The sequence below is a fragment of the Chenopodium quinoa genome, unplaced genomic scaffold (genome assembly GCF_001683475.1).
Source record: "Chenopodium quinoa cultivar QQ74 unplaced genomic scaffold, ASM168347v1, whole genome shotgun sequence".
Taxonomy (NCBI): Eukaryota; Viridiplantae; Streptophyta; class Magnoliopsida; order Caryophyllales; family Amaranthaceae; genus Chenopodium; species Chenopodium quinoa.
The window spans coordinates 5,105,627-5,120,140 of record NW_018742418.1 but is presented as its reverse complement, the minus strand read 5'-3'; the positions used below and the strand labels follow the sequence as shown (position 1 = coordinate 5,120,140).

Genomic DNA, 14,514 nt, shown 5'->3' with positions numbered 1-14,514 from the left:
TTTTTTTGACAAATTGTTACAAATAATGTTTGTATACAGTACTATATATATAGTAGGATTTATAAAGTTAAAAAAAAAAAAAACCTATAGGTATTGTTACGTTGTTTATATCCATACATAAATTAAAATTTCAAAGAAAATCTCATGAAATGCACATTATTTAAAACCTTTTAAGAATATTTTTTATGTAGATAATTACTCCGTATAATCTTTTGCAAATCCTTTTTACTTTTTGTTCTATTTTTATAAAAAAGGTACAACCATAAAACTATTAAGAATAATGGCTTAAATTTCTCAATTTTTTTTTAAGTTTTACTTTTCATATTTACGTAAAAACAATACTCCGTATTTATTTTTACTTTATATTTTTACATAAAAAAATATTATTAGAGACTTAAAAAGTCATTTCTTTTAATTGTGCTAGATTCACATTTCTACAAAACTGAAAATCTAATTTCATTTGGCATTAATGAGATTGTGCAAAGGTTCAGTAAAGGCCAAAGTGCAAAAGTCAATACACCTTAAGTGCAAATCCCTTTCAAAAGAGGGGCTGTTGCCTGTTGTTGTCTTGTTATGCTTTGGTAACAAAGAGAAGATAAGATGATGTTCTAGACTTCTAGTCACTCAAAATTGGCCTACCAATAATTTTAAGTTTAACTATTTTGGACTAACTATGTTTTTACGTTGCTCAAGCTCCTACTTAATAATATAAGCCTGTCTCGATTAAGTACTATGGGATGATTTTTATTTATATTTAATTAATTATTTTTATTTTTTAACTCAATTCAGTTAGATTAGAAATTTGGTTAGATTCAATATAATGTTATCATATAATCTAGATTTATTAATCTTTGCATACAACTACAATAAATCTATTGCGAGTTGAAACATACAAGTTCAAATTTATAAATAACCTTTTCTTTTATACCTAACAAGTTATAGATGAAATTTTCATCTCTTTACTACTTCAAGTCTTCGCCGTTCTCTCTCCTCTCCTAAAATCCTCTCTTCTCTCTCCTCCTATTTCAACTTTCCCCTTTAAAACCAGCTCGTCGGAGTTCCGGCGCCGCGGTCGTACTCCGGCGAACTCCGGCGAGCCTCCTCCTCTTCTTTCTTATTCTTCTGCTTCTCTTCTGTTTTCTTTTCAATTTTCCCTTCTTGGTTTAGGCGGTTTCCTCACACTCGCAAAGCCGACGACGCCGTCACCTTCTTTCTTGAGGATTTTAATCCTATTTTGAGGTGTTTGTGTGAGCCTATCCTAGTTTACGAAGGTTTCGAGGGGAGTTTTCAGATCGTCCGACTCTGATGCCGTTTCCCACCTTTGCGTGGAAGGTTAGTGTTCGTTCAAAGGGTCTCTCCGCCAGTGAAACAAGGCTTAAGGACTAGGCCTAACGCCGTCATTGGTCATCGGTAATATTGACCGTGACAGAAACGGTAAAGTTAAGGTTAGGGTTTCGTGGGTTCTTGCGGCCTAATGCCGCCGTCAAGAGAAGTTCGTGACGGAAACGATGAAGTTAGGGCTAGGGTTTCGAGGTTCCTCGTGTTCGTGGTTTCGGGTTTTTCGATTTGGACGGTGCTCTCCTCTGATTTGTTCTCTTTCCTAAGTATGTTTTTTCTTAGTAATTATCAGAGTTTACTTGTCTTAGTTTGTTTTATGGTATATTTTAGCCTCCTTTGGTTGTTTTTCGGGCTATTGAGTTGTTTTGGCTATAGTATTTTGGATGGTTGTGTGCAGAGGGAGTTAAGATCCTTTGTTAAGGATTCTGGTGTGGTTATAGTGGTAAGAGAGTTTACAGGTGTGGTTGTTGGGGGTTTGAACAAGAAGTTGGCCTTGGCTAAGGTGAAGTGTGTATCTTGTTGGAGTGGTATTGGTTTGGTTTCTTTTCCCTCGATTGTAATGATTCTTGTGATCATTACTTTTGAATTTTGTTATCTGAAGCAGGCGCCAAAACTTTGGGGTTTCTCGAGCCTCGACATTGTCAAAGCTTTCTTGCCAACAAGGAAAGCTATTGATTGGAAGGTCACTAGTTCAAGTGACCCGTTTGAAGACCTTACTTGGTGATGAGTTGATCCCGCCAGGTAAGGAAATGCTAGCCATGGTAAAACAGTTTTGATTCTCTCTGTTGCTCTCTTTATGGTGTGTATTATGTTTTTGCTCCTTGGTTTGTAAGGAGTCCCTAATTTGCGACATGTCCGGCCAATTCAAGTTTAATATTGTATTTAATCTCAAAAGTTGTTGTAACGACTTAAGTGTTAAAAGCCCACTTTAAGTTTTAGTTCTTGTTCTGTATTTTGTAAACTCTGATTTTATAAATATATTTGCTATCGTCACAAAAAAAAAAAAAAAAAAAAAGAAAAGAAGTTATAATAACATGTACTTTACTTTTCTCAATTTTTGTTTACTTATTTTGATGATAAGAAACAAAGGAGTGTCAATTATATTAGCAAAGAGGATCAAGTGGAAGCTTAATGATTTCGTTACCCCAAAGTCCCCATTCGCCCCAGCTTCACAATTGAATCATTCTGGTGTTCTTTTCAATTGCGAAGCTATAAATTATGAGTCATGACTTATGAACTTATGAAGTTATGATTAGTAAATTTTTGAATACTTGGTTAAAAAAAAATAAAAAAATGCTATCGTTAAGTCCAATCAAATGTAAAAATAGAATATTAGAATAAATTTTGTGCAAATTAAATGCAGAATAAAATAAGTATCTTGCTACCAAATATCCCCGGGTCAAGAGAGTGAGGGGTAGCTCAGTTGGTAAGAACTTCCCTTCCGGTTTCAGGTGATTTTGGGATCGATTCTCATCCCCGCCTTAGTGGCTCATATGAACCAAAAAAAAAAAAAATATCCCCGGGTCAATAGATAAGCATTTAAAATATTTATTAAAGTGGTATTAATTTAGGAATGCATATCAAAATTTCCCGTCTATACATTATTTCTACCTTTTGTTTTCTTATTCAACGCTAAATGTTCGTTAACTTCTAATAATAATATATGTAATGCTTTCTTATCTGATAAGTTCAAACAAAATAATGCAACCTTATATTTATAGATCGAAAGATATGCCCAATCATCAATTCATCTCATCTCAGAAAAAATAAAAATAAAATTGGAAATCATAAATTCATCATCCTTCATCTCTCCAACCCAAAACCATGTTTTATCTACTGTAATATGAGTCGAGAATCTTACTCCATAGTCCTTGTTAATCCTGACGTGTCGGTCGACCATGTCAAAATTTTATCCATGTCTACCCCACGCTCCTTTATCTAGTTTTTTTATTTTCCTACAAAAATTAAAATATTCTCCACTCCTATTTTTGAGGCTCTATAAATTCACACTCCAAATTTCTTCATTACATTCTCATTTCCTCCATATTTCCTATCCTCTACTCTTAAACAGCATTTGCTGAAATTATTTAAAAATTTCTCTCTTACCATTGTTTCCAACTCCCTTTTTATCAGGTATATTTTTATCTCTCTTTTAATTAATTAATTATTATTAATGCTTTTTTTTTTTCCTAGTTTTTTTTGTTTAAAATTTTCCTGTATATATTTAGATGGGGTTTAAGGGTGCCTAAAATTTGATAATCTAATTATTGTGCATGAATAACCAATGCCATTGATTTCCAAGATTGCATCTTTTTAATTTCTGATTATATTCATGTTAATTTATCGAACTGTCAGTCCGATACAAGAATTTGAATTCCTAGTTAATGTTATTGAGTTTATAATTTCTCCAATATGTAAATTATAAACCCATTATTAATACAATAATACACCATTTTCTGGTTGAGTAGGTTGACCTGTTGACTAATGTATTCAAATCCCTTGGCTTTTATGATTGGATAATGCCTCATTTAGGCAATGGTTTTGATCTATTTGAGGTCTTAATATGCATTTCAGATTTTTTTTTTTTTTTGAAATTAAGATTGTTCAGATATTTTATATTATTATTTTTATATGTCAAGAAGAAATGTTTCATTTTCTGTATAGTTATGAGTTTATGACGATTCATATTAGTCGATCCAAATCATTTTAGAGTTGAGGCTTTGTTGTTGTTGCTGTTTTCAACTTCTCATGGCAGGACATTATATATGTTAAACTAAGAAAAAAAACACAAGAAAAAAAGAAAGGGGATCTCAATTTTGTTGAGCTCTATTTAGTACAAAAGGAGAAACTTTAATTGACTAGTTCTTAGAATTTTGATCTTTATGATTTTTCAATGTCTGTTAGTGGGGTAGGTGGTTACCAGGTAGGTAAATTATTAGAATTTCATTTGAGATCTATGCTTGTAATTTACTTTACTGCCCCATGTGCTAGTTTTTCACTTTCTTGCATCAAATCTACCTACCACAGCACCCCTAACATTGCATCCATGTTCTTATCATGCATATTGTATGGAGTAATGTGTATAAACGAGATTTGGTCATTGAATACCACCCCTAAAACTTTACCAACTATGCTATTCTGTAATTGACATCCACTTCATGCATGTAATATTAGCACTCGTACATGTTATGATTTGGATATTGAGACTTTTGATGTAACCCGTCATAGTTCATTTGGACGAACCATGGCTCATTGGCACTCATAAAGAGGCTTTAGCTTGAACTATATGGGCTACGTATAACATAAGTTTGGAATCACCTAACACGGAGTTAACGGGGGAAGGGGAGAAATGTAGTGCTCCTATTAGTCCTATGTGAGTCTAATTACAGCTTTCTCGTGAAGGGTTTATAGGACATTTCAAACCTTGTTAGTTAAGACAAATAGGCTTTTTTTTCATGATTTGTCCATGTTTAACTCATTGCTGGTGAAATCCTTAATTGGTTACCTTGTCAATTTTGACCCTGTATGGTTTTTTACAGTTGATCTTCCCTCATAATGGAAGTCGCTGCAGGATAATTCTGGCTACGTTTTATGGCATTGACTGGTATTATTTGCTCTAATTAATTGCTTATGACTCCTTTTACCCCTGCCTTATGTCTTTCATGATTTTGGTTGGTTTCTAGACTATGTATGAAGAATTGAGAATACGGGAATTACTTTTTTGTCGAATATTAAAAATGATCACTTTTGTGTGTTAATAGTAAATTAGAATGTAGTGTAGCATGCTGTTATTTCATAACTGTTACTGAGTAGGTTGCAATTGTAACATATGATAGGTGATTGGGCAATGTGTGGAGGGAGAAACTACTCATTGACAATTGGAAGCACCTCTAATCTCTACGGAACAGCAACAAAAGATCTTAACAGTGAAGGTTTTGGCATGGCCAATGGGCTTGGTTGGACAAAGCATATACCGTCTTCTGTACAGAAACCCTTATTGATTTCTTCATCTCCTTCTTTCATTCATTGGTCGCGTAAAATTCCTATATGTGATGGGTATCATGAGTTTCTCTAGCTGTTGTTGATAATTTTAGTTTATAACTGGAACTTAGATTTTGAGTGATAACTGGTTACTTTGTAAAAATCAGATTTTGTTGTCAACAAGGTTAAATAGCTGGAACATGCCTGGTTTTATTAGTGAAAAGAAAAGATTGACAGAGTCAAACATGTGCTTTGCAAATCACTCAAAAGACGCTCGTGGGATTAGGTCTCGAGTTGTGGATGATCGCTATGTCCCCATTTTGCCGGGGCTTCCTGATGATGTGGCGAAGTTATGCCTTGCACTTGTCCCTCGAAATTCCTTTCCCTCAATGGGTGCTGTGTCTAACCAATGGAGGTCATATATTCGAAGTAAGGAGTTCATTACCATCCGAAAGCAAGTAGGATTGCTGGAGGAGTGGCTCTATTTGTTGACCATCGATGAAGAGGGAAAAGAGAGCCAGTGGGAGGTATTGGATAGTGTCGGTAACAAACACCGAGTTCTTCCACCCATGCCTGGTGAATTTAAGATGGGATTTGGTGTCGTGGTTCATCATGGGAAGCTGCTAGTAATGGCTGGCTGTACAGTCTCTGAAGGGGTGGCATCTCCCACTGCTGAAGTTTACCAATATGATTCCAGTCTCAACAGGTACGTTTGTATCTTCTATGTTTGCCTGTGTGCTTATGCTCTCCTGCTGATTAACATTTGTTATTGAAATATTCTCCCTACTAATTCAGATAGATTAGATTTCAGGTTATATTCTTATGGATTTTGCCAGTGGCACAAAAAATCTACGAGCTTTTGTATTTGCTTCTTGTTTCTTTATTTTCTTAGAATTATGTTGAATCTACACTTGATTACGAAGTATATTAAAAAGTTTCCTAAACAAGGAACACTGCCATGTGGCACTATTAATTTGGGATTTGATCTTGTGACCTCCACTAAATCATGTGAAAGCTTATTGACCTAGGGCATCATCCGGGCCTTAAAAACTAGTTATAGGTTCATCTTAATGTTTACAGATTGTGTTAAGTGTCATGTGCAAATAAATAGTGAAGGGAAAGAACTTTTAAGGGCGACTGGGCGAGGTAGCATATATAGAAGTCATAATAAAAAATCTATAGATTTATGCAATCAACTTTAAAATATAAAATAGCAGGTGTAAACAAGAAAATTGAGGAAAATAATTATATCTTTATTCTAAATCTCTAATGAATAAAACTTAATAGAACTACACACAGATGCAATTCGAAATATTGAATAATGTAACAAATTGAAATTTAATGGTGCATAGAAATTTCAAGAAAATATTTGAGCAATAAACCTGTTAGCTACAAATATATTTTTTTGGTGCAATGTTAGCTACAAATATAAAAAATAATCTAATTAATGAAAATGATGGATGAGATTGTTGTGCGACAGCGGAAGCAAAGGTCGAAAACAAACAAGAAAACAATAAAGAAATTCAATGCAAACAATAAGAACAACACCAAGAATTTACGTGGTTCACTATCGATGTGATAGCTACGTCCACGGGCACCGAGATCGAATGATTTCACTATAAACTGCAAAGATTACAAAGATGATTCTTGTATTTCTCAAGAACGGCTCTCACTCTATCTCTCTTAACCCTAATACTGATATTAGGGAGGTTTTATATTAATCCCTAATTAAAAGATACTTGGGCAAAAAGATAATAAAATAAGATAACCTAAAACCGCAAAATCCGCGTTCCGTATTTTTCCTTCTCCGCCCGGTCAGACCGGGCAAGGTCTGCCCGATCGGGCGCGAGAAGAAAACTCCATACGAATGCTTCAACGTATCCAACCCCCACCGCCCGGTCAGACCGGGCAAGGTCTGCCCGATCGGGCGAAGGCTCGCCCGGTCGGGCGAAGGCTCGCCCGGTCGGGCGCGAGAGCAGCTTCTTCAACGAATTTGCCAGGCACCTCTTCTTCTTCCGCCCGGTCAGACCGGGCAATGTCCGCCCGATCGGGCGGACAAAGCTACGAAGTACGAGTCACCTAATATACTTATCAACAATCTCCACCTTGACGAGAACTCGTAGTCAGCAAACGACCCCATCAAGACATAGTGAAAAAAAACATCTCAAGCCAAACCCGATGCAGGACTCATGCATAAGCCATACATCCCGATAAGTCTTCAACCAAGACCCATCACATACTCGTCTCCAAGTATAACAACTCATAATGCTCCACCTGCATCACAAGCCCCGGGCAAGCTCCACCTTAAGGCCAACACACCTACACCAGGAGCTCCCCAACTTCGCCCCTCAGGGCCTACTACATCACGTAGTAATCAATATTTAACAAGTCTAAGCAATGTTTAAACTTGCTAAACGGAACAGGCTTAGTGAAGAAATCAGCCGGGTTGTCAGCAGTCCCAATCTTCTTCACCTTAATCCTCTTGTCAGTACGTAAGAAATGATACCTGACATCAATGTGCTTCGTCCGATCATGGTGTACTTGATCTTTAGCTAAGCAAATCGCACTTAGACTATCACAATACACTGTAGCAAAATCCTGTGCAATACCCAGTTCACCTACTAGGCCTTTGAGCCAAATAGACTCCTTAGCTGCAGAAGTTAAAGCCATATACTCAGCTTCAGTAGTTGACAACGTAACTGATGACTGCAATGTAGACTTCCAACTAACCACAGAACCACCCAAAGTGAACACATAACCAGTCACAGACCTCCTGGTATCCACATCAGCTGCATAATCAGAATCACTGTACCCAGTGACCAAGCATTCCTTATCATTCCCGTACACAAGACCAATATCAGCTGTCCCTCTCAGGTAGCGAAAAATCCTTTTCACCCCTTGCCAGTGTTCCCTCCCAGGTCGAGCCATAAACCTGCTTACAACACTAACGGCATGCGCAATATCCGGCCTAGTACAGACCATAGCATACATCAAACAACCAACCGCGTTTGCATATGGAACTCTAGACATATAAGACAACTCCTCCTCTGATTGAGGTGACATAGACAAAGACAACTTACAACTAACAGTAGTTGGCGTACTTATAGGCTTCGATTTTTCCATCCCAAAACGAGACAGAATCTTTTCAATGTAGCTTTTCTGAGTCAAGAAAAGCTTACCTCTAGCCCGATCCCTGTAGATCTCCATACCCAAAATCTTCCTAGCTGCACCCAAGTCTTTCATGTCAAACTCCGAGTTAAGCATCTCCTTTAATCTTTTGTACCACTGTCGGGGGGATTGCTTAAGTCCATACAATGACTTTAGCAATCTGCAGGCATAGTGTTCCTTTCCAGGAGCTTCGAATCCTTCGGGCTGCTTCATCAGAATCTCCTCCTCCAAATCGCCATGAAGGAAGGCCGTTTTAACATCCAACTGCTCCAGCTCAAGATCAAAATGTGCTACAATTGACAATAACACACGGATAGAAGTATGTCGAACCACAGGTGAGAATATCTCAACAAAGTCAACCCCTTCTACCTGACTGAACCCCTTAGCAACTAGCCTAGCCTTAAAACGTATTTGCTCAGTTTCCGACAACCCTTCTTTCTTCTTGTAAATCCATTTACAACCCACAAGCTTCCTCCCTTCCGGTACCTTTACCAGTTCCCACACTCTGTTCTTGTAAAGAGACTGCATCTCTTCACCCATTGCGGCAAGCCATTGCGCAGACTCACTACAACTAATTGCTTGTTTATATGTGGCAGGTTCAAATGACTCTACATCATCAGCTACACTCAATGCATAACCTGTCATCGCATCAACACAGCAATTTCTTCCCTCCATCTCTTCAATCAATCTAACAGGCTTCTTGATAACTCGTTTAGGCATCTCAAGAATGGTGTCAGGTTGACTAGATGACCCCTGATTAGATTGCTCCACCTCATCCCCAGAGTTAGAATGAGTAGGAGTAATCTCAGGTTCAGGAGTACCCGGCACTGGAACATCAGCATCATCATCAATATATTGTACCCGAGGTAAATCAGCAATGGTAGACTGATGTACCTCAAGTACCCCATCTGTCTGTAATAAATTGTCTCCTTCCCTTCTCAAATCTGAAATCTCTGCATTTTTAATTGAATACATGGTGTTTTCATCGAAAGTAACATCCCTACTAAGAATGACCCGACCCTCCGAAGGTGAAAAAATTCTAAACCCCTTCACACCATCCCCGTACCCAACAAAACACCCCTTCTTGGCTCGTGGATCCAGCTTACCCTCAATAACATGATAATAAGCAACACAACCAAAAATCTTCAAATTCGAAAAATTAGGCAACTTACCACTCCAGATCTCAAACGGAATTTTGGAATCAATTCCAGAATGAGGACCCCTATTAATGACATAACAAGCTGTTAACACAGCTTCACTCCAGTACCTCCTCCCAAGCCCTGCATTAGAGAGCATGCATCGAACTCTCTCTAGCAGTGTCTGATTAACCCGTTCTGCTACACCGTTCTGCTGTGGTGTCTTCCTGACAGTATGATGCCGACCTATACCCTCATCTGCACAGAACTGATTAAACTCGTCTTTGCAAAACTCTAGCCCATTGTCCGTTCGTAGCTTCTTGATCTTCCTTCCTTGTCGATTTTCCACCAAAGCTTTCCATTGCTTGAAAACTTTGAAGGCCTCATCCTTTGACTTAAGCAACCTAAGCCATGTGTATCGGGACTTGTCATCAACAAATGACACAAAATAGTGGTAACCTCCCATACCTTCAACTCTAGATGGACCCCAGCAATCTGAATGGATGTAATCGAGCACTGCATCAGTAATGTGAGCACCCTTGCTGAACTTTGACCTGTGTTTCTTACCAAACACACAAGGCTCACAAAATTCAAGGTTGGCAACCTTGACCCCGGATAGAAGACCCCTCTTGGACAATAGCTGCATCCCCTTCTCCCCCATATGACCAAGCCTCATGTGCCAAATCTTAGTCATCTCCTGGTGAGATACAGATGCGCAAACCGCAGAACTAGGCAGTGTAACACCCTCAAAAACATAGAGGGTGTTCCTTTTGATACCCTTAAGTACCAACTCAGAACCTCTGAAAATACACAACTCCCCATCTGAAAACACACCATTGTACCCCAAGTCATCCAGGGTACCCAATGAAATCAGATTCTTTCCTAAAGCAGGAACATGCCGTACATTAGTCAAAGTTAACCTCCGCCCATCAACAGTCCTCAACCTCATGGAACCAATACCTGTGACCTTACATGGAGCATTGTTACCGACTATAACCATACCCCCATTGCGAGGTTCATATGTATCAAACCAATCTCGACGTGGACACATATGGAACGAACACCCCGAATCTAGAACCCAGTTATCAGATAAATCATCAGACCTAGCAGAACTGACTAATGCTAAATCTTCCTCTGAATTATAGCTCTCATTCGGTTTCTCTTCAACTACAGCAGCCTGGGACTTGTTTTTCCTCACCGGACAATTATTCCTAAAGTGACCCGGTTCTTTACAGTAATAACATGTTTTAGTAGTAGTTTTACTAGATCCATCCTTGCCGTTTCCAGCACCCGACCCAGCATTGTTCCCCTTGTTAAACCCCTTATTCTTTTTAGACTTTCCGGACTTAACAAATAACCCACTACCATTATCCCCATTATCACTCGTAGCTTTCATTCTGAGTTCCCTAGTATGAAGTGCTGCCTTCACTTCTTCTAAGGTTATAGAATCCTTACCAACAACAAAAGACTCTACAAAATTCTCAAAGCTAGACGGTAGAGATACAAGTAAAATCAACGCAGCATCCTCATCATCAATTTTAACATCTAAATTACGTAAATCAAGCAAAATAGAGTTAAGTTTTTCTAGATGTTCCCGTAAGGAAGTACTTGACTGCATCCGGAGGCTAAACAACCGCTGTTTCAGTAATAATTTGTTGGTCAACGACTTAGTCATATACAATGACTCCAGCTTCAGCCACAATCCAGCCGCCGTTTCCTGATCAGCAACCTCCGTGATGATTTGATCATCAAGACTAAGTAATATGGTAGAGTGTGCCTTCTCTTCCATAACTTCTAACTGCGAGTCAGTCGGTCCGTCTCCTGACTCCGAAGTAGTACTCTTTGGAGCCAACGGACGCCATATCTGCTGTTGTTTTAACAGAGCCTTCATCTTAATTTGCCATAGCCCGAAACTATTTTTCCCGGTAAACTTCTCAATTCTTATTGTTGAATCTCCTGCCATTGTTATCTTCAAGAAACTCTCCAAGGATTGAACCTGAGCTCTGATACCAATTGTTGTGCGACAGCGGAAGCAAAGGTCGAAAACAAACAAGAAAACAATAAAGAAATTCAATGCAAACAATAAGAACAACACCAAGAATTTACGTGGTTCACTATCGATGTGATAGCTACGTCCACGGGCACCGAGATCGAATGATTTCACTATAAACTGCAAAGATTACAAAGATGATTCTTGTATTTCTCAAGAACGGCTCTCACTCTATCTCTCTTAACCCTAATACTGATATTAGGGAGGTTTTATATTAATCCCTAATTAAAAGATACTTGGGCAAAAAGATAATAAAATAAGATAACCTAAAACCGCAAAATCCGCGTTCCGTATTTTTCCTTCTCCGCCCGGTCAGACCGGGCAAGGTCTGCCCGATCGGGCGCGAGAAGAAAACTCCATACGAATGCTTCAACGTATCCAACCCCCACCGCCCGGTCAGACCGGGCAAGGTCTGCCCGATCGGGCGAAGGCTCGCCCGGTCGGGCGAAGGCTCGCCCGGTCGGGCGCGAGAGCAGCTTCTTCAACGAATTTGCCAGGCACCTCTTCTTCTTCCGCCCGGTCAGACCGGGCAATGTCCGCCCGATCGGGCGGACAAAGCTACGAAGTACGAGTCACCTAATATACTTATCAACAGAGATCAACAACCTTAGTAGCAAGCTAGCTGATCGAGTGGTGTGTTGTGTCTTGATGACATCCATGTCATCAACCCTTTTGAGCATGACATCTCTAGCATGTGAACTTTACAAATAATTTGTGCAGTGATTGATAGCATTAAGCACTGTCCTTATATTGTTCTCCATGTTTAGCCTCTTCGACTCTTTTTCTTAAGTCATTGCTTGCTTCCAATGCTTGGTTCAACCCCAAGACAGAATCAGCGATCACGCTACTGCATTTATTAAGGAAATTGATTTCATGGTTTTGAGTTTAGGTTGTTTAGCCTAGCGGGAAAGTTTGCTAGACACAGTTTGAACCTCAGTTATGAATTCATTAAGAGGACAAACCCCTATTTGAATAGAATTAGGATTCTAGGTTGGCTAGAAGATAGAATTGTATTGCTAGCGGTATGAATCTATATTTCTAATCAAACTAAAATATACAAGTACATAAATATATCTAAGATTATTACGTATGTAAACAATTAAATTTAAAAGTCGAATCACCTATCTAATACATAAACATTATAACACAATATTATACAAAGTATAAACCCGAGGCATCACCCGGGCCAAATATGAGTTAACTCTGAAATTTTATGATCTTGATGCTGATTTTTGTAAAGAAGAAAAACGTTTGTTGCTTATCTCAAACTATTATGTGTGTTGTCTGCAATATATCTCATCTTATGTACTTTGAGTCTATCTTTAGTTAATCTAGTTCTGTAATGTTTATGATTTCAGCTGGAGCAAGCTGTCAAGTATGAACGTTGCACGTTATGATTTTGCATGTGCTGAAGTTAGTGGGATGATCTATGCTGTGGGAGGCTATGGCATGGACGGTGAGTCTCTGTGCAGTGTTGAGGTATACAATCCTGATACTGACGAGTGGACTCTGATAGAGTCCCTTCGCCGCCCAAGGTGGGGCTGTTTTGCCTGTGGGTTTGAGGGCAAGCTGTATGTTATGGGCGGGAGGTCAAGTTTCACTATCGGACACTCAAAGTTTGTTGATGTGTATGACCCAGATAACCACACTTGGTGTGAGATGAAGAATGGTTGTGTTATGGTTACTGCCCATGCCGTGCTAGGTGAAAAGCTGTTTTGCATGGAATGGAAGAACCAAAGGAAATTAACTATATTCAACCCTAGGGACAGTTCATGGAAGATGGTACCCGTGCCAGTAACTGGAAGCTTGAGTATTGGGTTTCGGTTTGGTATACTTGATGGTAAGCTTTTGCTCTTCTCGCTTAAGGATGAGCCTGGGTATCGGACTCTGCTGTATGATCCCGAGGCAGCCCCAGGCTTGGAGTGGATGACCACTGATATCAAACCCTCAGGTGCATGCTTGTGTAGCGTGACTATGAGGGCATGAATGTAGATGGCAGTTTGTCATTTGCTGCCTGACATGTATTTCCTTTTTCATGTTGTACCTGTGTAATTTGTCTCATTGCACTTGTACAATTGTTCTAGTTGCTTTCGAGTTTGTATGTTCCTGATGTTTGACGTAGTCTATTATGTATAACTTAACCCTTTCGGTCTTTGCCATGGATGTTAGATTTGGTGTGTTTTTGACTGTAAAATAGGCACTCATATAATTTAATAGAATATGTTGCAATTTCTATCTCTTATTTCTTGCCAATATTGCGAGATATGGCAGTCATTTTTTTTAGATATAACGATAAAGTTTATATGTTGATGTGCAAATTCACAATATTGGTACTAGGCTCATGGAGTCATGGGGATGCATAGTCACTAGTCAGGAGTACATGATTTTGAGTTCAGTTCTACCCAAGGAATGAAGATATGTGTGCATTATAGAAAAGGGAAAGAGGGTGGATTTGACTTTGAGCATTTGATCAGCCTTATGTGTGTGTTATGTGTCTATAAAAAGTCATCAACCAACTTGAAATTTCAGTTTCACCCAAGGAATGAAGTTATGTGTGTCAGTGTGTGTTATGTAAATGAACTAGTGAGTCGGTGACTATTTTTGTAGAGGACATTACTTGGTAAATTGGTAATATCATGCTTTAAATAATCCATATTTGATCCGGATTAAGACGCAATTAAAATGAAAACTCTCACAACAAATATTGTTGCGTTTTAAGGGAACAGGTTTGGGACCACGATATTAAGATTCAACAATCTACGTACAGTAATACAATGTTTTAAGGCTCAAATTCAAAACTTATAATTAACACAAAACAACTCCTTTACTAATTGATTCAAT

The 14,514-nt window shown here is 38.6% G+C and overlaps 1 protein-coding gene across 2 annotated transcripts; it reads left to right on the top strand.

The window, feature by feature from the left end:
- Positions 1 to 3,021: 3,021 nt before the first annotated feature.
- On the top strand, positions 3,022 to 13,915 carry LOC110710807 (F-box/kelch-repeat protein At1g67480-like). Of its 2 annotated transcripts, XM_021889150.1 has the most exons (4): positions 3,022 to 3,471; positions 4,878 to 4,942; positions 5,175 to 6,025; positions 13,032 to 13,915. In XM_021889150.1, the coding sequence occupies exons 3-4, from the start codon at positions 5,520 to 5,522 to the stop codon at positions 13,657 to 13,659; spliced, it is 1,134 nt and encodes a 377-aa protein (XP_021744842.1). In that variant the 5' UTR covers positions 3,022 to 3,471; positions 4,878 to 4,942; positions 5,175 to 5,519; the 3' UTR covers positions 13,660 to 13,915. The 2 variants fall into 2 exon arrangements, with proteins under 2 accessions (XP_021744842.1, XP_021744849.1); XM_021889157.1 differs by lacking the exon at positions 4,878 to 4,942.
- The last annotated feature ends 599 nt before the right edge of the window (positions 13,916 to 14,514 follow it).

Bases quoted from the DNA above. Each gene is read 5' to 3' on its own strand.
- LOC110710807 (XM_021889157.1), top strand. From the start codon at position 5,520: ATGCCTGGTTTTATTAGTGAAAAGAAAAGATTGACAGAGTCAAACATG. The intron at 6,026-13,031 runs GTACGTTTGTAT...TTATGATTTCAG, and splicing joins TATGATTCCAGTCTCAACAG to CTGGAGCAAGCTGTCAAGTA.